Raw genomic sequence first — 22002 nt, forward strand, 5'->3', positions numbered from 1 at the left:
TTAAGTGCTCTCTGCCTCACCATTTCCTCTAAATGCCAGCTGCTGTTCCTTAGGTGATTATTGCTGACTTTGGCCCCAGCTTTGTGAGGAGGAAAGTCCTACCAGGGATCCCTGTAGGAACACCCATGCATAACAATTGCATTGCTGAGCTCTCCTATGACAGTACAGGCAATCCTTTGTCCCATCCCACCTGTGGCTTCTGTGAATGGCCATTTCATGTAAACACAGCTACCCATTCAGCTGACTGACACTTTGCATTTACAACCATATTTTATGTACTTATCATGAACGTCTTCTGACAACACTTATTTTGTTTGATGATTTCTAAGCCAACAAAAACATCATGTAATGCAAAAACTATCTCTGGTTGTATTGTGTGCAAAGTGCACTAATTTATAATGGACAACTTAAAAATATAGAAACATAATCAGTTGCACAAATCATTCTAAAAACTAGTGGGAACCTGCTTTATAACCTCTCTTTTCAATTTTTAACAACTCTCACCACATTATTCCTTATTCCAGATGAAGAGATGCTGTCATGGTATACCCTGTCCTGTCATTCTGTGTAAGTTTGAGCTAAGACATTGCACTGCATTTTGCTGAATTTATTTGCATTTCTTGCTTTTTAATGCTCAGATGAGCTGACTGATTTTAAAATCAAATACAAGAACCTCTCAACCTGTTAGCATTTCATAACATGAGTCAACAAATAGCAATCAAAACATATTCCTCATTAACAAGGAAATTCCAAGCCTGGTTGCTGGCAACATAAATAACTGCAAGATGCCATGAAAAAAGAAATGCCTACATTTAGTTACATGTGTTTTCCCATAGTAAACCAGCACCACCACTTCTAACTCATTCAGAGTTGAAGTTTCTATCATTAACCAGCAATTAAACATGCAGCTTAAGTTCAAAGCTCAGGTCAACTCTTGTGCTATTGACCTTACACCAAATAAAATTTTACCCTTCTATGAAGATAATTCAGAAAAAGCTACACCTTCCTAAGGATTTCATTCATACCTTCTTTCACATTATGCATGGGCACATATGTAAGGCAATCTCAGTAATTTAGCAGCTCTACAAAATTCAAACAGTACTTTACAGGGCACATTGAAGGAACTGCAACAGGATGTATTTTTGTGTTTTCAAATTCCTCACTATCTTTAACAGCAAAATCAAAAGATGGCAAGAGCACTTAGAGACCAAAGGGTTTTCTCAGAGCCCTCAGTGACCTGTCCATTCCTAATGAACCAAAGTAGATCCAAAAATACTCTAAAGACAGTACCCTAATTAGTGGAATGGCAGGACCTGTGATTATGGATAACCTTGCTCATGGCAGTGATAATGTTAATGGCAATAGGGAGATAACTGATGGAGGACATCAACCAGACTGTGTGATGGCAGCACCTCCTGTTGGTGATAATCACCTTATCAGAGAAGCTGCTGCTGGCCATCTCAAGTGACTCTGCAGGTGAGAAAGAGAAGTTTCAGCTACAGGACACTGAAGTTGAAATGGCAGAGGAAAGCAGCAGCTCCTTATGTTTCTTAAGAGATGCATCTGTGATTCATGTGCTATGGGGAGTTATTACCAGCACCAAAGTGCAAAAGACAGGACTTCACAAGGCCCCCACAGGTCTTTCAATTGCACACGATTCTGTAAGATAAATTTGGGTATTCTTCTGTATCAGAAAAAAACCACCAAGCATTTAGAGGCAGGTACCTCACCAAAGCAGGGAGAATCACAGATTCATCAAATTATTAATATTGGAAAATACCTCCAAGATCTTAAAATTCTTTTTGACTGAATACCACCATGCCCCTTAAAGTATATAATGAAGTGCCATGTCTACTTGTTTTCTGAATATTTCCAAGGATAGTGACTTCTCTACTTCCCTGGGGAGCCTTTTCCAATGCTTAACTTCACTTTCAGCAAAGCAACTTTTCCTAATATCCAACCTAATCCTCTCCTGGCACACTTTGAGGTCATTTCCCCAGGTCTGTGAGAAGAGACCCCCACCTTACACAACCTTTCATGGAACTGTAGAGAGCAATAAGGTCTCCCCTGAGCCTCCATTTCTCCACTGAACACCCAAAACTCCCTCAGCTGCTCCTCATAGGATTTATGTTCCAGACCCTTCACGAGCCTCATTACCCTTCCCTGGAAGGGCACATATTCCCCCACGGCTGAGCTGCAATGTGGAACTCGGTGTTCCTCAGTGCACACAATATAGGAATGGTCAGGGTGTTGTACTGACATCCTCAACAGCAATTCCAGGTTTTTCAGTTTGCTGTGGAGCAGATGAAACACAGCAGTGGGGTCCCAGAACTGAACAGGGCAATTGAAAGGAGCTCCAATGGCATTTTGAGTGCTCCAGTCCTGTACTCCGTGTATGCCTAAGTCCTGACTAATACTGTATGTGCAATGCTTGCACTGCTACTTGAAGATGAACATCCTTCTTTCTGATATGAAGGCAGGTCTGTGAAATAGGACAGGCATGTGGACCAGCCAGTAATACACCCATTAAAGTAAATCTGCAATGACTAATGACCTGCTGAATCAAACTGAAATTGCTTCAATAGACTGAGAAATGTAAGTAAAATACACAACAGGGATTATATCTGCCAGCAGTAATGAAGGCACTCCATCATCATTTGCTAAGAGACTTAAAAATGTGCACATCTGTAAAAATACACACACCTTATAAAGAAAATGCTAATGGTAAAATTTGTCTATTCTTTATGGACTTTAATTTTTATTTACTGCTCACTTGCCTGCAGCCTAGGCTAGGGATTTATTAATTTCTTCTTGCTGTCTTTATTTGTTTAAATGGATATATTGTTAAAGAAACTCTGTATTTATCCCTGTGTAACAGTCACAAGCAATAGCACTTAGGGCCATCTCAGTCATGTGTTTTCTGTCATCACACTACAGGGTTAATCGCTGAGAACAAAGTTATCTTCTGGTAGCTCTGCCCCACCTGAATGACCCACAACAGCTGTGTGCCTCATTTAGCTGGCAGGTTAAACTGACTGTAGGACTAATTGAGCAGAATTCTTGCTAGGCTCCTGTTTATCTGACCCAATACATATAGTATCAAGGTTGTGTAAATACAGAGATGCATCAGCTGTGCTAGATGGATTTATATACAAAATGCCTGCTTCCTAAAGTGCTGAAGAGATTGTAGTTACAAGCAATTTAGAATTATCTCTTTGTCAGGTCAATTAGAAAGAAAAAATAATCACGTTAGCATTTTTTTTAATTCTCAATTTAAGAATTAATATACAGATCTTGATGTTGACTACAGGTCACACAACCCTCTCCCCCTTTTCCAGGCAGTAAAAGAGAGTTTGTAGTCAACTTCGTATTCACCTATATGAAAACAGAGCAGAAAAAAGTACACAGGATGTGACAGCATCCCACTAAATAGAAGAGAAAATGGTACAACATGTCAGGAAGTAGCTTAGGAAGATAACCTCCATCAAGGAGGTATTCAGGCATGTAAGAGAGGCAAGGAATCTCGACAGCCTTTTTTCTGCACTGGCTCTTTTCAGTCTGCTCACTGAAAAACGTCTCACAGAAGGACTCTCAACCTTATATTTAGATTCAAATATTCAACTTCGAAAAGCTCACCTCTTGTCTTTTATCATGGAAGATGAATGAGTTTAAAGCATGAACAAAATACCTTCCAATGAACACTGTTAACAGGTGCATTAGTATACATTACGTGTGCTAATGTATACTGATGTAATTTTCAGGTGAGTCTCACTCAATAGCTCTTAAGCAATACAGAGGTTCTGTATTTGATTTCTTGGAATTTAGGCTGGTGCATCTGTATTAAAGACAATACTTTTTTAAAAAGTCAATGCACACACAAACTACTTGCTCTTTCTACTTCTATATCACCAATGGATATACAAAACTGTATTTTTTTTTAATGTAGTATGTACAATTTCTGTATGCATGTGAGTGCACACACAGATAAACATTTATTACTCTGGCCAGAAGTTTCACAGTTAGATAAATCATTAATCATAACACTGAAATACTGTAGTTCCTCTTACAGAAAGGGAAGTTCCTTTAAACTAAATTGTTTATTATATTAACTACAATTAAAGCTTATTGTTACATGCATGTACTACAACTTCCAAGTTTGTCCCCTGAAGTGTTCCCTTTCATTGTATCACCTGTGCATGTATTCACAATAAAATTGTGGTCTTCTGTGTGGGTGGGAATGACTGATGTAAAAGGCCTGTTTTCAGTCTACAATGAATAATCAACTAACTTCTTCAACAGATGCAAATGTTAAAGTAGCAGCATGCAGATAATATTGTCTCCAAGTAAATTTTCTAAATACTAATCTAAATTTAAATTTCTAAATACTACCAAAGAGGTTTACTGGGTCACTTACTCCTTTGTGGCACTTCAATAAAATAGATCCCAAACTAGCACTGCATCTTAAATATCCTACAGCACCTCAAGAGTGTTCCATGTAAACCTGTTTCAAAAGTCGTGCCTGTCCCTCCTGTGCACAGGAACATTCCCTACCAGAGCAAAGAAGATTCAGACCCACCACATCCAAATGCCTGCTCAAACTGAACAGCAGCATCTGTAGGTAGTACAGTTATAAGAACATTCATATCACATGCTACAAACATGATTTCTAGGCACATCCACCCACTCAGTTACATGGAACACACTCTGTATGGGCAGCAGTGAGGAGCCTCACCTACTCCTTGGCTCACAGTTTTAAGGAATAACTCCACAGAGGAGATCTAAATGCAACACAGTTGAAGGAGGAAAACCCCTGCTTTTTAGAAGATGCAGTTCACTATTAATAAATAATATAACCATCTAAAACAAGTATCATAAACTGCAAACATAAACTGTAAATTTATCATTCCCAGAAATATATGCTGCAAATGTAGCTTGGCTAACTTAAGACCAAATTCTTATTTGTACACAAAACCATTGCAAAGTACAGAAATATCCTCTGGTACCTGAAAAATAGAAACTATTGAAATAATGTCTACCATACACAACATTCATCAGTTCCAAATAAAAGAAAGCTTATTTTGTTTTTAGAGAAGAACTCTCACCAATACTGTATTACAGAGAGCTGACAGCTGCAATACATTTAGCTAAGGAAAATAAACTGAGCTAAAGCACTTTCCCTACAGTACCTGTTTGAACTATTTGGAACACAACTCCTAAAATTAACTACAAACAGCTACATAATTCAAACAGCAAATAGGTAGGAGCTTCTAAGAGACTTCAAACTTTTACAACAACAGTCTAACAGACAAGAAGTAAAAGAATGTAAGAGTATTTTACTAAGTATTTTTGAGCAAGTCACAAACTGAACATCATGGAGAGAATGTTTCATGATCTGCTCAATTAAAAATCATCATGCTTATCTAACCACAAAATTTATTTTATTTTGAGAAACAGGAATAATTCTTTGGGTACGCAGAGTTAGTACTTACGGGTAAAATGATTGGAAGTGGACGGATTGACACTATCACCACTGTCAGCACTTTCACTGCTGGAAATGTCATCATCTGATTCCCTCACAGAGGAACAAGGTGAGGAGCCATCAACTTCTTCAAACTTCCTCTTTAAAATTCCACTCATTGCTGCGATGCTGTCACATGTACCTGTAACAGGAACAGAGGCAATGAGGCACTGAAACATCCAGCTGCAGAATATGCAATCATAAACTCCAAAGTAATTTTTATTTCAAAATAGCAGTAAATTGCCACTTCTAGTCTTGAATAATCATTTAATATGAAATTACACATGACTAATTAGGAGAGTGAAGCCATAGAGAAAAAAAAAATCTGAAGTCCTACTCTAACTTGACATGTATGGAGGCGATTATTTCACTAGAATAATCTGTAACAGATTGCTTTCAGGGAGTATTTTCCCCACTATGTCAACAGCATCCCTTCTTCTAGGTTATGCTGTGAAATTTCAAACCAAGAAAAAAATGACGGACCTGGTCCCTCCGTTGGCTGCCACAGGAGGAAGGAAAGCTCACAAAGGGGGAAGAAATTAAGAAAAAATCATCCTGAACACTATAGTTCACAATGCTAAATATAAGTGATGTAACCAGTGTTCACACCACTCTTTAAGAATTTCATCTTATAATTCCAATATTACAGACAGATAAAAGACAGTGAAGGCACAAAGACCACATATAAATTTGTGCTCAATAAAAACCTGGAGTTCTGAAGTTACCCACACCAGTTAAAGACACCAACTGTCTCCCAAACATTCTCCTCTCCCAGTTACCTGGTCTATGAAAGGCAGGCCACCCTTGACTAAGCTCATCTCCTCCTATTACAAGGTGACCTGCCTAGTGGTAGAGGCAAAGACTGGGGATGTTGTCTTCCTGGACTTCACTAAAGCCTTTGACAACGTTTCCCACAGCATCCTCATGGAGAAACTGAGTGCTTACGTCTTGGATGGGTGTAAAAACTAGCTGGCTGGATGGCCCAGAGAGTGCTGGGGAATGGAATTAAATCCACTTGGTGGCTGGTCACTAGTAGTGTTTCCCAGGGCTCTGCTGATGCCAGTCCTGTTTAAATATCTTTATCAGTGATCTGGACAAGGGGATCAAGTGTCCATCCCCTCAGTCAGTTTGCAGATGACAGTAAGTTGGGCATGAGTCCAAAGAAGGGCAATGAAGCTGGTGAAGGTCTAGAAAGTGACTCACATGAAGAGCAGCTGAGAGAGCTGGGACTGTTCAATCTGGAGAAAAGAAGACTTGGGGAGGACCTCATCACTCTCTAAAACTCCCTGTAAGGACTTTTTAGCCAGCTGGGGGCTGGCCTCTTTTTCCAGGTAACAAGGACAAGAGGAAATGGCCTCAAGCTATGCTGGGGAGGTTTAGATTGGGTATTGGGAAAGATTTCTTCAACATAAGGGTGGTCAAGCATGGGAATGGGCTGCCCAGGGAATTCACCAGCCCTGCAGGTACTTATAAGATGTGTAGATGTGGCACTTGGGTACATTGTTTAGTGGTGGACTGGTTAGGTTAATGGTTGAACTAAATGATCTTTGAGGGATTTTCCAACCTAAATTATTCTGTGATACCAGAATTAAGAAATGAAATGCCTAATATATTCCTGATGCTAAGTAGAATATTATAAAACTACGCATTCATTTAGCAGCATGTTCTGGTTCCAGCCAGGACGGGGTTAATTTTTTGCAATAGCCCAGAGGGGGCATGGCCAGGACACCAAGGTTATTCTGTACCACCTCACATCATTACTGGGGGCAGGGGGAAGGGAGTCTTTTCTGGGGAGCAGAAGTTCCTTATGGCTCCAATTCCACGGCAGAGAGAGCTGGTGTTGTCTGTTGTGGGTTTCCACAGTGAGCAGTAACATTTCTTTTCTGGTACTCTCTGTCATGAATATTGTTGCCCTTACTGTCCCTCTCCTTATCTCATTGCCATTTCCAGTAAATTGTTCTTATCTGAACCCACCATCTTCACCTTTTTTGCCTCCTATTCTCCTCTCCAGCCACTGCAGGGTGGGAGGGAGAGTGAGTGAGTTTGGAGAGTTTCTGTGGGAGCACTAGCCTGGGGAGTGCTCCCCTAAACCATGACACAGCAGAGGCAGAAATATTGCATGTAATTAACTAGCTGAGGAGAGATCAAGAACAGCTGGAGCCTGCCCAGGGGACACACAGCTGCCACCATCCTGCCTGCAGCACTGCAAAGACAAGTGCTCCTAACACTTATCCAGGCAAAAAGTTTGTCTGGGATTGATGACACACTGTACTCATCAGGGACACACAACCCAGCACTTAGGACTTGACAAAGGGTTCTACCCAATCCCACTGAAAGCAAGAAAAATAAAAAATTCATTTACACTGCTCGTGAAACAGAACTATTAAAATCTCTACAGCTACCTTTAGGATTCCTTAATTCTGGACCAGCCACATTCTGCTCCTTCCTGGAAGCTGAACTAGATGCCCGCCAGAACTCCCTTCCCACCAACCTTTCGATGGCTCTGTGTTTAAAACCCCAATATATCTGTGAGGAAGCTTGCATAAGCTGGGCTAAGTGGCCACTAAAAAAGACAAGGTTAAAGCAGAGACTCCAGTACTGGCCAAAAATGTTCAACAATTAGCACATTTCAGGGCTTTGGCTCAGGCCACCTCTTGCTCTCCTGGATTATGCAGGATGAAGCAGGTGCCAGAACCATTCCCAGCAGGCAGGCTGGATGAAGGTACCTGGGTTTTGGCAGAGGCCTGACAGCTCAACCATTGTGGACAAGAGCTGTGTCCTGCCACTTGGCAGCAGTAGCCAGAGAATGCTGTCCCTAGCCCATGTCTGTCTTATCTTTTCAATTAGTACAGAGGCAGTCTCAGGGATGTAGCTGCTGGGCTCTGACCCTGCAAGCACAGCCCTTCAGCAGTTAGTACTCTGCTATCTTTGCTCACACTTGGCCTCATACTAAGTAGTTTCAATGTCTCCTGTGTATTCTACAGCTCCCTTAAATCCCCAACACCAGGTTCTTTCCTGGAAAAAGCAACAGTGTGAAGAGAATTGCAACCTTTCAGCATGGTATGAAGTCATGGCAAGATAAAGGTGGGCATATGAGAATGAGAACGACCAAAAAAAAAAAGAGGAAAAAGTAAAACAAAACAAAAAAAAACCCAAACAAAAAAACCCAAACCAACAAACAAAAAAACCCAAAGAAAAGGTAGGACTCACCATCTTACAGAGTCTGTGAGACTAATTCCAGATCATAATTCCACAAACACTGAAACCTGTCTAGATGAAATTCATGGGTTTAGGTGGCAAGAGCACAGTGGTTTCTTCCCAGTGCAAAGAAGTTTAGCTCTAATTACTTGTTTTGCTTTGCTGACAAAGCATTTTACTTTGCCTGCCAGCTCCTAAGCACAGCAGGAGGGACTTATGAGCAGGTTTAAACTTGCCTTTGTAAGTCAAAACTTGAAATTGCATATACATTATAGAACATTTTAATGATATTATTAAATTGCAAGGATTAGAACAGAAGTTTTATAATAAGGGAGTTCATTCACTTCTTGAGAATCAAAAGCTCTAAAAAATACACATGAGATTGTACCAAGTTTAATATCCTGTCTCCAGCAGTAGTCACTATTTAATGCTTCAATGGAAAGCAATGGGATGCAAAATCCTGCCAAACAACTGCAGATACACAGCTCTGCTTCCTCATCCTTACAGCCAATTTCCCCTAAGCATGAGACTTGAAATCTTGCTATATGACAGTGCCCAGCCTCTTAGAAATTCTTGACTTGGTCTCCTGAGGCAACAAGTTTCTTATTAGTTTTCTGTGAGAAGAAAAAAACCACAACAAAACACATCTTCTGAAACTATACCCACACCCCCTTCAAAATCACTGCAGTTTCAATCTCTACAATATTTTGGACAGTAAGCAGCAGGAAGGCAGGAGTGGCCAGCAGAATGCTGTACTAGACAGAACTACACAGGTACCTGCACAAAGTGGGGACAGCTGAGGAGAAGTCACTGACATCTTGTTGCTGTATTACAGTGGTATTTCCATTTCAGTAGGGATTACATGACATGGGAAGTAGAGTGCATCTGCTGATCCTGTACAGAATCAGGAAACACCTTTATATTTGGGGGGTGTGCAGGGAGGGGACAGTGATGGAGACACAAATGGAACTGCACATTAAGTCCTGCATCCCCAAGCTGGGACAGCTGTCCAATGGCTGCAGCTGCTGGAAAGCACCTGGCATGTTCCTGCCTACACTCCCAACCTCACAGCTGTGCAACCCTTCACAGCCTGCCTGCCCCTGGGGAGCTCCCCAAAGCCACACAGCCTCTTGCTGACACTGCTCCTCTTTAATGTGGGAACTAAAGCATTCATCAGCAAGAAAAAGGAAGAGAAAATGAGCAAGAAACCGTGCAGGTCTGAAACACTTGAGCACTTGTTTACTATTCAGATTCTTCAAATTCTGAGTTAATAATCCCCAGAAAAAGATGCAGAATTCCATCAGAAGATGTAGCTCATGAGAATAATGTAGAGGGAGCACTGGTCCCCAATACAGCCAACACATGCCTGGTCTTGGAACTGGTGCTATATTTCCTAGGGCTACAAAACAAGAACAGAGGGAGTGATGTGCCATCTCAACAGGTACACTTTGACACCTCACAGCTACAGCTGTGTCCCCCCTGCAAGAGCACAGGGACATATGAATGGCTGATTATTGCCTGCTGACAGTGAAAGCAACAGCTGCTTTCACTGGAGTAACCAGAAACTTTGAAATTACTCCAATGTCCTCGTTGGTCGTCCCTCAGACCAAAACCCCCTTCCTAGAAGGCTCTGCCAATCTGTCACCAAATTGTCTTCTTCAAAGGCATGTGAGCTTTTCCAGGGTCTCACTTTCAAGTTCCCCTAACATAAAGGCACTTCTGCACATACCCAAAGTTACAGAGATTTGAGATATCTGAATCTGTTGAGGTCTCCCTGGGAGCCTGAAACTTCATGTTCTTCCAAGTAAGGTGTCCAAGAACAAAAGGAAAATCTGTTATGAGTGTAAAGCATGTTGAGAAGGAAAAGGGACAGAAAGGCTGGGCAGACCCAAATCCATGAGCAATTGTTTATGTACCCAAAGGCTGGTAAATACAGTACAGCACTTGGCTGCTATCTGTGCCCACCCTCTTTGGACTATGAATCTTGGCATTATTTTCTATACAGCAAAATGGTCTCCACCTAAACAAAGGACTAGGATGTTCTCCACTAAGCTACAGCTTAGGAGCAGGTACTGAACAACAGACTCTGCTCTCCAGCACCTGGGTGGATTTCTTAGCTGTGCTGCTTTGTAAATTAACAAGAGACCCATTCAGCAGCAGATCTTTACAAGAAAGGTGTTTTTGGATGAAGAGTGACCTACGCTCTGCTCTTGAAAGGGAAGGTCAGAGTACCTCCCTTCAGGAGGTACTGGACTGTGACTGTGGGGCACAGGGAGCTCTAACAGCACGAGCACGGTTCCATGCTGAAGGGTACCCACATGGACACCGGGGATTAAAATATTTCTCTCTCAGGCATCTAACCTCCAAGTGCCTTGCTTCTTACTTCATTAAGCAGACATGACTTAGAGACTAATCCTGAAACCTTACTCAGAAGCAGAAGACCTGCAGTCCTCAATGGCCACAGCCAAACCTCAGCATAAGAGACAAACCATTCCTGCTCAAAGAGCCATTGGAAGGACAGGGAATTTTACAGCCTTCCCCACACTGCTAGGAAACATGAGCTCCTCCCTACACCTTGCACCTCTGCATCAGTAAAGAGCAGCTTTGCTGGCTCTGTAATTCTGCCTTGTCTCCAAATACAATGGGATTCTGATCAATTCTAAAACACTTCAAAAAGAAATGTTTGATACACAAAGCAGATGTATTAAACAATAGGATCTCTGGGGGAATGACAGTTTGGCTTATTAATTACCAAAATTCTGTTTCTGAACATAACTTTTCCCCTTCTCCCCCTTCAATAAAAGGAAACTGAATTCCTTTAATTCATCTTCTGGACTCCTTAAAAATCAACTTTTCTCTCTGAAAGCTTTAATTACATCTTTAAAGCATTACATTTGCATATCCCAGCCAATGTAACATCAAAATTACAATTTCAATATCAAGTCAGAACTTCCCTGTGAGGAAATACACCTTATATTACACAATGCTTGCTTTAATTGAGAAAGCTCTAGCTCTTGGGATTAGAGTTACACAGTACGTAGTTGTAGCCTACATGCTTTCTTTCAAAAATATTTCCAGGCATTATGACTTCAAATGCAGGGGAAGTGTAGTGAAAGTGTCAACAATGAGACTGCCAAGGGCATGGTCGGAAGAAATGGCTACAACAATTTAAATGGCTAAACAAATATAGGCTAAAAGTCAAGTCAAGGGTAAAGATATAAATTCATACTGCCTCTGGCAGGAATCAATTATGCTGGCTATTCTGACCTCTAAATGGCTTCTTCTGGAGAGGGAACATGAAAAGCTTACTCTCACTCTCTTGCTTTTTACCTATTTTCTCTCATCTTCATATGTATGTTCCACATGTCTAAACTTGGCAAAAATATTTAAAAAGGAGAAAGAGATAAAGTGTTTTATCTGCATTAAAAACCAATGATAGTTAAAAATTTTGCAACTGCAGTGGTTGAAAAGCATTCTCACTCCAAAGAACATTACTGAAAAGACATGAAATTCTTAGCAGACGTTTTGGGAAATGTCAAAGATGTGCCTAAAACATGAAAAATTGCCTAAATTAGTTGATTTTTGAAAACGGTAATACAGATTGAGTAACACCACAATGAAAGAGGAAAAACTGAAGCAGGAAAAAATCATGAGAAAGGAATGAAGCAAAAGGTTATGAAAAGATTCCTTTCCTACAGAAGTGGGACTCAGACAAAAATAGTGAGTTTCAAATTTCCCTCACTATTTAAAAGAAATATAAATGAAATAGCAAAGCCATGCTCTGTCATGATCACTGGAGGCCAGTTATAAAGGAGAAGATATACAAAAATACAGGTGTCCTCAAAGTTGAGTGTTACCACACTCAGTGGTGTTCATCTGTGCTATGTATGTGAACAGACAGCTAAGGTTTTGCATTAGCTCAGCTCACTTTGAACAAGCAGGAAAAGCAGATCAGCTGTACTGATACACAGCTTTTGAGCAGAACTAATCTGTGGAGCAGAACGCTGCCCTAACACAGACCATTTGCAGCACCCCTGTGAAATACATCTTTAGATCCAACAGGCACCTCGGAAGTGTAAATACACACTGCTTTGGATATCAAAATAAATACACAGTAAAGGGTCGTATGATAGAAAAATTATGCTATTTAGTACTTATTCTTTATTTAACTGCAAATTTTGTTGCTCTTCTAACATAGATGTTCTTTTGTCATACACTGGTAAAATTTAATTACGTATATACATTTAATGTACATGTTTACTATGCTTTAACAAATGTTGGTAATAAGAACTCGCCACAAAGGTGGCATGAAAAAGGGTCTCAGCTTATTATGCACCAAATCCTGTGATATTGAAGACCTGCCTGTGCTCAGCCAGCAGCCATTTGCATTTCAGTGCTGCTGCAGCGTTACACAATAGACATGCTCAGCACGTTCCCTAATGGACACTGTTTCAACTCTCCTCCCTTCAGCGCTCAAATTCCAGCTTGGCAGATGATTTTGACCAACCTCATGCCTTTGCCTTGTCACATCCACTCAAAAAAAGGCACAGCTACAGGAATACCTTCTACTGTTCCTATGCAGGAGTGCCCCAGGAGTTTCCAGGTTCAGTGAGGGAACGCATGAAAAACAGTGTGGAGCCCCAATACTTCAACAGTCAGATTATATTCTTTGGACTTCAGCAACAAGACATTGAAAATTTATTGTATGATCTTGGTTCTTTGCATCAAATGACTTACAAGGAACCAATCAAAAGATTTTTGACTGATGGGCTTTTTCATTTTTTTTTCCTTTTTCTCCTTCTCTCTTTTTTTTTTTTAAACACCGAAAGCATAAAAATGTCCAATAACAGCTTGGTTTTATCTTTTTAATAAATGCTGACACTAGAAAGAACATAATTAACCCAATTCTCCAATAAAATCTGTGCTGTGCATATTTTAAAGACACCAAGTAAATATTTGGCACAGCTATTAGTAGTCATGTAAAGTTACAGACTGGCTTCTCTGGTAGCTCAAAACTCTGTTGCTATTTTTTACTATAAAACTGAAAGAAAATGGTAGAAACGAAACAGCTAGGAAAATACCAGGAAACACATTATTTTTATCAGCAGAAATATCTGACAAAGAATAAAACAGGCCCCTAAAAACAAAAAAAAATTTGGTCAGCAGGAGCCAATATTCAATTGCCATCAATGAAATGAATGTAGCTCCATGGCATGACAGTAAAATCATGACTTCATTCAAGGCTTGGCCTCAAGTAGAGCCAAAATTAGTAAAAATACGTTTAAGTGCATCTTTCTCCCTAGAGAATAAAGTCAATAAAACTATTCGTACTGGAAAATATAAATTATTAATATCTACTGGAAGGCTCTGATGTTTTGAAATTGCTATCTTCAAAAATAGCTTTATGGCTATAATAATTCAAGCTTTCTATCTAGATCAAGGACAATGCACAACCAAAATATAATGCTACAATCTGCATTTTTCATGCACACCCAAGACAGTCCTAAGTATATATTCAAGTCCACAAAAAAAATTACACAAAAACAGAAGATGTAAAATTGCTATTTGTTTCTAGGATTTGCTTTTTGACTTTGCACCATTCATGGTGTATCTATTCAACTCTGAAAAACAATACATTTATTTTTTTAAAAACTGGAGATTTTTAGAAATAATATTATTTCACAATGAAACACTGATGAGGGAAATTCACCAAAAACAGACCCCTTAACATACACAACAAATTACTGAATGCAGGAAACAGTGAATTCATACAACACAACCGTGAAGTCTTCTTCTGCCACTGACATATATGTAAGGAATTGACCTAATCTTCTAAGAAGAACACAAGGTAAAAATAAGCTACTCAGCTATCAGCTAAAAATGAGAGGAATTTAATTTCAAGTTTACAAAAAAAAAAAAAAAAAGAAAAGAAGAAAAAATCTGAGAAACAAATGGACCTTTACTATTTATGGATTTGTCTATTCTGGATGGATTACCCAAGGCACAGTATGAGGGCTGCTTCACTGATGCTCTTCCCCAGGGTCATGGTTTAAGCTTTCCTCTATGTGGTTACTTTGATAATCAGGGTCTTAGCCACAGTGCCAATTGTTTTTTACTGGTGTGAACTAGCAATCTCTCTTTCCCATCTCACCACCCATTTGCACAATACTTGAAGAAGATTAACTGCTTCTGCTTCAAGCTCAGCTGATACCAGCTAACAGGTTAAAAAACTAATTAGGAAAATATGATAGACATATTGAACAATATGACAGGCACAGAGAAAGCATAACTGCACAAACCTAATTTCCTTACAAAATGAGTCAAAAAGATCAGCCACACTAAGATTTCGAAGTCTCAGATTTAGTGACCATGGCCAATAGAATGAGATTTATTTTTTTTTATGAAGAGAAACAAAATATGCATAATCAATAAAGTAAAACATTTCTCTGTAAGCCAGTAGTCTTCTCTGTATTTTCAATAAGTGAAAACCTCAAAAATTATTTTAAAAGCATATATTCAATTACTGGCAAAATTTCCAATAGTAATTTCATATTTGTGGCCAGCAAAAATTCCCCAGAGGTCCTTACTCACCTGTACATAATCAACACAAAGGCACCCAAAGGAAGAGCCTGTGGTGCTAACACAACACGACAGACCACAGTAAGATGGATCTGAAATTACATTCCCAGCTGTGTTAAAACTGAATGTTGACTCTCTTTACTTGTTTTTATGCTAAAGAAAATTTGGTTTATGCCTGTAGTGACTTGTATACTAAGAAACATGTCTAAGAATTCTTTTCAGTTCGCTTTATAATTCAAAGCTGAAAACTTCCTTAGAAAGCTGACAGAAGAGCTGCAGGTCTAATAATAAGCATGTTCCCATGCAATTCCCAAGGCACTCTTGTCACTGAGACAATGATGAATAGGAGCTGAGCAGCGAGCCCACTGCCATCTCATTGCCTGACTTGTAAGCACCTTATGACCATTCAGCACCACTTCAGCCAGGGGAGTCTGCTGGGACAAAATTAATTATCTGCCCTACACTCTCCTGAAAGCACTGCTGTGAAGGTATGTGGCTTCCACTTCCTATCTATCGGAAGTGGGTTCTTTTTATTATTTGATGTATTTTCCTTTATTAAATCTCTGATCACTCTGTCTTTTCCAAAGGAGATAAAAAGGTTAATACTGTGCAGTTTCTACTTTTCCATTTTATTAATGAAAGATGTTTGTTTAGAAGCAAGAGTGGATGAGAAGCATAATAGTAAACAACTGAGCAACTTAATTGAAAGCAACAAAGTTGAAACCTCTGGCTACTCTGAAAGTGAATTCTTCCATAAAGACTCTGATACAACAAGACAGCAAAATAATGGCAACTCTGGGAGTCAATTCCCCCCTGAGTAGTGGGATTTCCCTCCTTGCCCCTAAAATAAAATATTTAAAAGTCAAAATATTTGCTTGAGAATAGCCTGCTCAGCTGTCGCAGTCCATGTTGGAAGTAAGCAGTGCTGCCATTTGATGTCCACACTAAAAACAATTAACAAATACATATTGTGGCTTTCAGCATTTTTTGTTTACCCTATCACCCCCACACAAATGGCATTTACAAGAGATGGCTATTGCTTAGGAAGTGCAGCTAACAACATCTGCAATCCAGCTTCCTTGTTAACACATCCATGGTACATTTAAAGCAGACTCTGTTCAATAGTGACAAAGAACAAATTTTAAATCACTAAGAAGTCATCATCAAATGTTCACTAAGAAGTTCATCGTATCCCTATTCCAAACACCCGACCTCCTCCTGCAGCAGCACTATGTCAGCCTATTCCATCATCCCAGGAGGAGCAGCCAGGTGCTCCTCAGGTGGGACAGGCCACAGGCACCGCGCAGCCCCGGCCCCAGCAGCCCGGGGAGATGTGTTAGAGAAGGAGCCTTGTTCCCGAGATGTGTTTGAGAAGGAGCCTTGTTCCCGAGCAGGGGTGCCCAGCAGGGCCTGGGGCCGCTCCGGCCCCGGCGCACACACAGCGCGGCACCGCAGCGCGCCCGCAGCCTCCATCCCCCCGCCAGCACGGACAAAATATCACCTCCTGATAGGCACGCACAGAAACGATTTGCCAGAATTGAATAAATAAATGTAACGAAGGGGCAGCATGCTAATGAGAGCTACAAATACCACAGAGGCTGATTTACTCTGCAGCCTCCCACTACATAATGGTATCGCTGCTTGCATTTCCTCATCAAAATCCAACAACCACGCGAGACGGTGAAGCTGCCATCGGTAAATGATGTTGTAGTTCCTGCCCGTATCCCCCAGAACGACTGATCAGTCAGGCTCCGTACTCTGCAGCCCACATTTCCTACTTCACATTAGCCAATGGAATAAATATGCAAATCCCTGCTGCTTATGAAAGAGCAGGATACAAACCAGCCCCAAAATCAATCAGGACATCAAGTTATATATTCCACAAAATTATTTATGAAGTACTAAACAAAAGCCATGGATCTTTTCATCTGAAAGACTGAATGCAAATTGTCCAATGCATTTGGATGCTAGTTTTTAAGAAGTATCCTTGCTTATATTTTTGTGTTTAAGCATAGAAAAACCTTAAAAAAATCAAGCAGCTCCTCTTCCTTTTGTCCTTAACTTTACAATATTTAAGTTGTCCAGTTACATATATTAAGTGAATTTTCAATCAAATTGTTACGGCAATACAAGCTTTTACTCCTTTTCCCATTTTCCCTATTTTTTTGTGGAAAAATTATTTGAAGTAATGAAAAACTGAAGCAGAGGTGCTAAAAATAGAAACCTCTTTTTTGTAGGGTGGTTGTAGAGATAGGGGATCTGTAGGAAAGAATTATATGCAAATGTGGGGGAAGAAAAAGGCCACAATTTTCCACTTTGATTTTTTTTTCCATGTAAATCACTCACATCTCCCATTTATCATAAGTTTCATTAGAATACTGTATCCGTATCTGTGGAGAGATGGAGAAATTAAAGGCATGCTATTTACCTCAGAGCTGCTTTAACCTAGTAAATATTTTCATCTTCTGTACATTTGTAGATGAGTCATATCTGTCTTTTATCTACACTCAATCCCTGTTCCAGTGTCAAAAAAGCCTACAAAAAAGCAATGAAGCAACAGTGATCAAAACTCACTGGTAGGACTTTAAGTGGTATCAGCATTTTAAAGATGTGATGGTCTTTGGGGATATTTTATTGAGGAAGGGGTACATCTATAATCCACTTTTTCTCAGCATCATGTCTGGCTCAGAGCAAGAGCAAAAAGAGACAGACAGACAGACTGACAGACTGCATGTAAATTTATCTTTAAGACATCTTTACCAACGCTGCAATATATTACAGCTGCCTTGCTTCAGCCTGACTTTCCAGCCGCTTGTTCAAAGGGAAAACATCTCTAAACTTCAAGGTTCAGTTACTAGAAGTACATTTTAAGAGCAAACAAAAGTTTTAGATAAGACAATCATCTGTTGCTATCTCAGGAAAATTATCTAAGCTTTGGAATTAAGTTTCCAAACATTTGCCACTATGTACTCTAAACCATGACTTACATGTCTTCAATTTATATTGAACTCAAACTTCATTTAGTATACTACTGCATCTGTCTAAAGCAAGATAAAGGTAAATTGCTCTTTCTGGTAAACAATGGAGACCAAAAAACTAAGATATACAGCAAACACTGCATCCTCAAACCAAAATATTGTACAGCAGGTTTGGGCTCCTCAGATCCAGAAATAAATTAAGACAGTGTAATTAACACAAAACTCCAGTAACATGAGAGATCAAAATCACATCTCTGTCTCCAAAATGCCGGATACCTACATAAAGATTTGGTTATATTTATGATTCTAAAAGAGACTCAACAGCCACCATTCCAATTGCAGCATAAAATGTTTACATAATCACACTTTCAATAGCATTTAGATGGGGTAAAGAAAAGTGCGTCTTAAAATTACCATAAGTTGGTAGCAACACAGAACACCTTTTCGCTTCAGGAATTTTTCTTTAAGCTTTCTTAAAAAACTTGACACTGGGAGTGTTTTAGAATATGAAGAGCCTAATCCACAGAAAAAACGTTTGTTTTATTGTTTCTTTCCTATATAAACAGACAAGACAGGTGTATTTCAAAGTTGTGATTCCATTCTAACAGTGGAAATGTTGCTCTGTAGAGACGCTCCTATTGTTATTTTACTGCACACTGTTAATTTTATCTCTGTATGCACCTACTGTAAGTACCTAACCACCTCATAAATTTAAATTTAAAACCCACCATACTCATTTTAGACAAATATAGCAATTATATGATAATTGTATGACTGTATATTGCTGTATTTTCTCAATTTGAATTAGCATAGAGTGACATGTTCAGTGTTATCTCATCCAATCTTATGGTACATACTGCAGGTGTTACTGCGATATTACCAGGGTTCTCTTTAAAATAAATTAATAGCTGCACATAAGAACGGTGAAAAAGTGCTTTTACATATCCTTTCTGATCTATTGTTTAAAAGACGAACAGGCCTGCGTTCTGAGATGCCAAGCTGAATCAGGATTGTAATATAAAATTACCTTTTACAGGAGAACCGTTTTAAAGCAGGGACTGCAAAGCACTTCGCTTAGGTATCAGCAATATTTGCAAATGGAAAATGATGCCCCGTAAGCCACAGCACATTTCCGACTGCCAAAGCGCGCGGGCCGCGCGGCCCCGGCCCCGCCCGCAGCGCACTCAGCCCTGGAGGCAGCCGGGCCCCGCCCGGTCCCCGTGTCCGTGTCCGGCCGCGCTCCCGCGGAGGGGCCGGAGCGGCCGCAGCGGCCGCGGCTCCGCCGCCCGGCCCGCGCCCACCGTACCTGCCCGCGCCCTCCGCGCGCCGCCGCCCCGCCCCCGCATTTGCATGGCCCGGCCCCGCCCCGCCGCGGGGCATGCTGGGCACGGCCCCTCGCCCCGGGCCCGCCGAGCCGGGCGGCAGCGCCCGCGCCCCCCGCCCCGAACCGGGCCAGCGCCACCCGCCCGGCGCGGCGGTTCCCTGGGAGAGCCGCTGCCCCCGCCCTCGGCTCTGCAGCCGCAGCCCGGGCTCCCTTTCCCTTCTCCCTTTCTTTAATTACCGAGGGAGGGCAGCGCGGGCTCCGCCGTGCCCGCACAAAGCGAAGCGGTAAGGACGGACCGCGAGCGCAGCGCGCCGGGCCCTGCGCCTCCCGCACGGCCACAGCCACGGAATAAACGGGCGGCTTATAAAGCACGTTTCTCCCTTGGAATCATAAGTGCACATGAAAAGAGATACTGTTCTCTACATTTCGAGTTTTGTTTATTTCCCCAATCGCTTTTCAAGGGCTCCATCTCCTTCCTGCTAAAATAATCCCCAAAAATCAGCATATCTAATTTACGATCTTCAGCACTCAGAAAAGAAAGAAAAAAAACCCAAACCCAATACTGTAAAGAGATTTAAGGAATAAAACTTTTACATTGTTAATTTCTATATGATGATAAATCACTGAGAATTTGCACATCTATCCTCTTTAAGAAAAACACAGGTCACAGAAATCTTTGGGAGCAGTTTTCAAAAAATAAAATAATTATGTATAATTAACTAAGAACTACTATGAGAAACAATTACTTGCTCGAAAAATAATAACATATTTTGCATTAACATTAGAGTGAAATGCATGCAGTTATAATGTATCACTCCCGAATGTATACAATTGCATTAAAAATAACACAAAACAACACTTCCAAAAATTTCCAAGGAGAATGTGGAGGAAAAAAAACCCATGTAAGTGCACTGTAAGATATGCTCTAATGTTACATTATGTTTAACCAAACACAAACACTACAGATCTCCTACTGAGAAAGAATTAGTCTCGAATACATAACAGAGTAATAGATTGTTGTTACTAAATATTTTATGATATTGGTAAATGATCCATCTAGCATAAATTTAATTTTACTTGCTATCCCATTTTTCATGCACAATTGAAGTTTGAATTGCATAGGAATAATGGTAAAAACATTTTTACAATGAATTTGATCACAGAACTTACACAATTTATTTAGCTTGGTATCAGACTGATGTGCATCCTTCCAATCCCACCGTACAAAATGAAAAAAACCTGGCTTTGTTAACAATCAAGAAATAGCAAAAAACCCATTTATATTTAAAACACTGAAGTGTGTGAAGAATCTATAAAAAAACTGACCTGTTCAAATTGTTGTTTTTCCAATCCATGCACTGTTTTTATTAATTAGGACCCAAACCAGATTGATCGTCATTTTATAACGTTTGACATATTCACTGTCTTCCCACTTCCAGCAGAATCTTCTTAAATTTCCCAGCACTGTGTTTTATTGCTGGTACCATATGCTTTATTGTTCAGCCACAAGAGCTTCACTCTGCACAAAGACTCATTACCTACTGCTTGCTGAGCAGCTTCGGGCTCACTGAGGCTGCCTGTGTGATCACATGGGAGTTTTGTCTGAGAAAGCCAGGCATGCCACTGATTTCACCGGCTACGGATATTTTTATCAGCTGAGGTCTACTATGAGGAAGGAATAACAAATTCTAAGGCTTCTTTAGTTCATTAAGACAGCAGTTGTTACGGAAATCCCCTGAACTTTTTTTTTTTAATTATTATTATAATTCCCGCTGTAACCCTGGTCCAAGAAGAAATTCAAGAGATTTGTTACAAGTAATTTTTTCTTGCGGGGAGTGGCACAAGCCATGCATTGTCTGCATCGCTCTGCACACAGTACACACTGAAATTAATATTCTGAAGAGGTAATATTTTGCCAACACTTAATCTGCCAGTGTTTATCCTTTATGTGGAGGACAAGCTTCCAAATGAAAAATTATACCTAAAAAACAGCCCCTTAATTTAAATTTGTCTCATCAGTCAAGGGCATTATCGTGTAATCTTTGGTCTTAAAATGAGTTTTGCTGGCTTCACTGAGGCTACTCAGGTGAATAAGAATTGGCCATTTGGGCAGGGATTACTCTCAAATTCAAATGACAAATTATGTAATACAGTGAAGTCTAATCTCTTCTTGGTAATAGTTGGTGATGCTCTGGGGTTTGTTTGTGTGTGGGTGCATGCGTGCATTTGGTTGGTTGGCTTGGGTTTTCTTGTTTATTTTAAACAAAAATTATTAATTTAAATAACATTTTATAATGCTTAAAAACTTAATATTTACCTATTTCATATTAGAGTAAGTGAATATCTAGATTCAAATTACAAAAGCCCTTACAGAAAAAGATAAATATTAATTATTTTTTTCACTG

General features: G+C 40.1%; 1 protein-coding gene across 6 annotated transcripts in view; it reads right to left on the reverse strand.

The window, feature by feature from the left end:
* CSRNP3 (cysteine and serine rich nuclear protein 3) overlaps positions 1 to 22002 on the reverse strand; it is a 97719-nt gene that overhangs the window by 20466 nt on the left and 55251 nt on the right. For 4 of the 6 annotated variants that reach the window (XM_036386440.2, XM_036386439.2, XM_036386438.2 and 1 more), the window contains exon 3: positions 5490 to 5660. In XM_036386440.2, the coding sequence (XP_036242333.1) occupies positions 5490 to 5660 (171 nt within the window). Of the gene's footprint in view, positions 1 to 5489; positions 5661 to 19300; positions 19447 to 20923; positions 21238 to 22002 lie in introns of those variants that run through there. The other 2 variants (XM_036386441.2, XM_036386443.2) reach the window with 2 other exon arrangements.

Source organism: Molothrus ater, chromosome 7, assembly GCF_012460135.2.
Source record: "Molothrus ater isolate BHLD 08-10-18 breed brown headed cowbird chromosome 7, BPBGC_Mater_1.1, whole genome shotgun sequence".
Lineage (NCBI taxonomy): Eukaryota > Metazoa > Chordata > Aves > Passeriformes > Icteridae > Molothrus > Molothrus ater.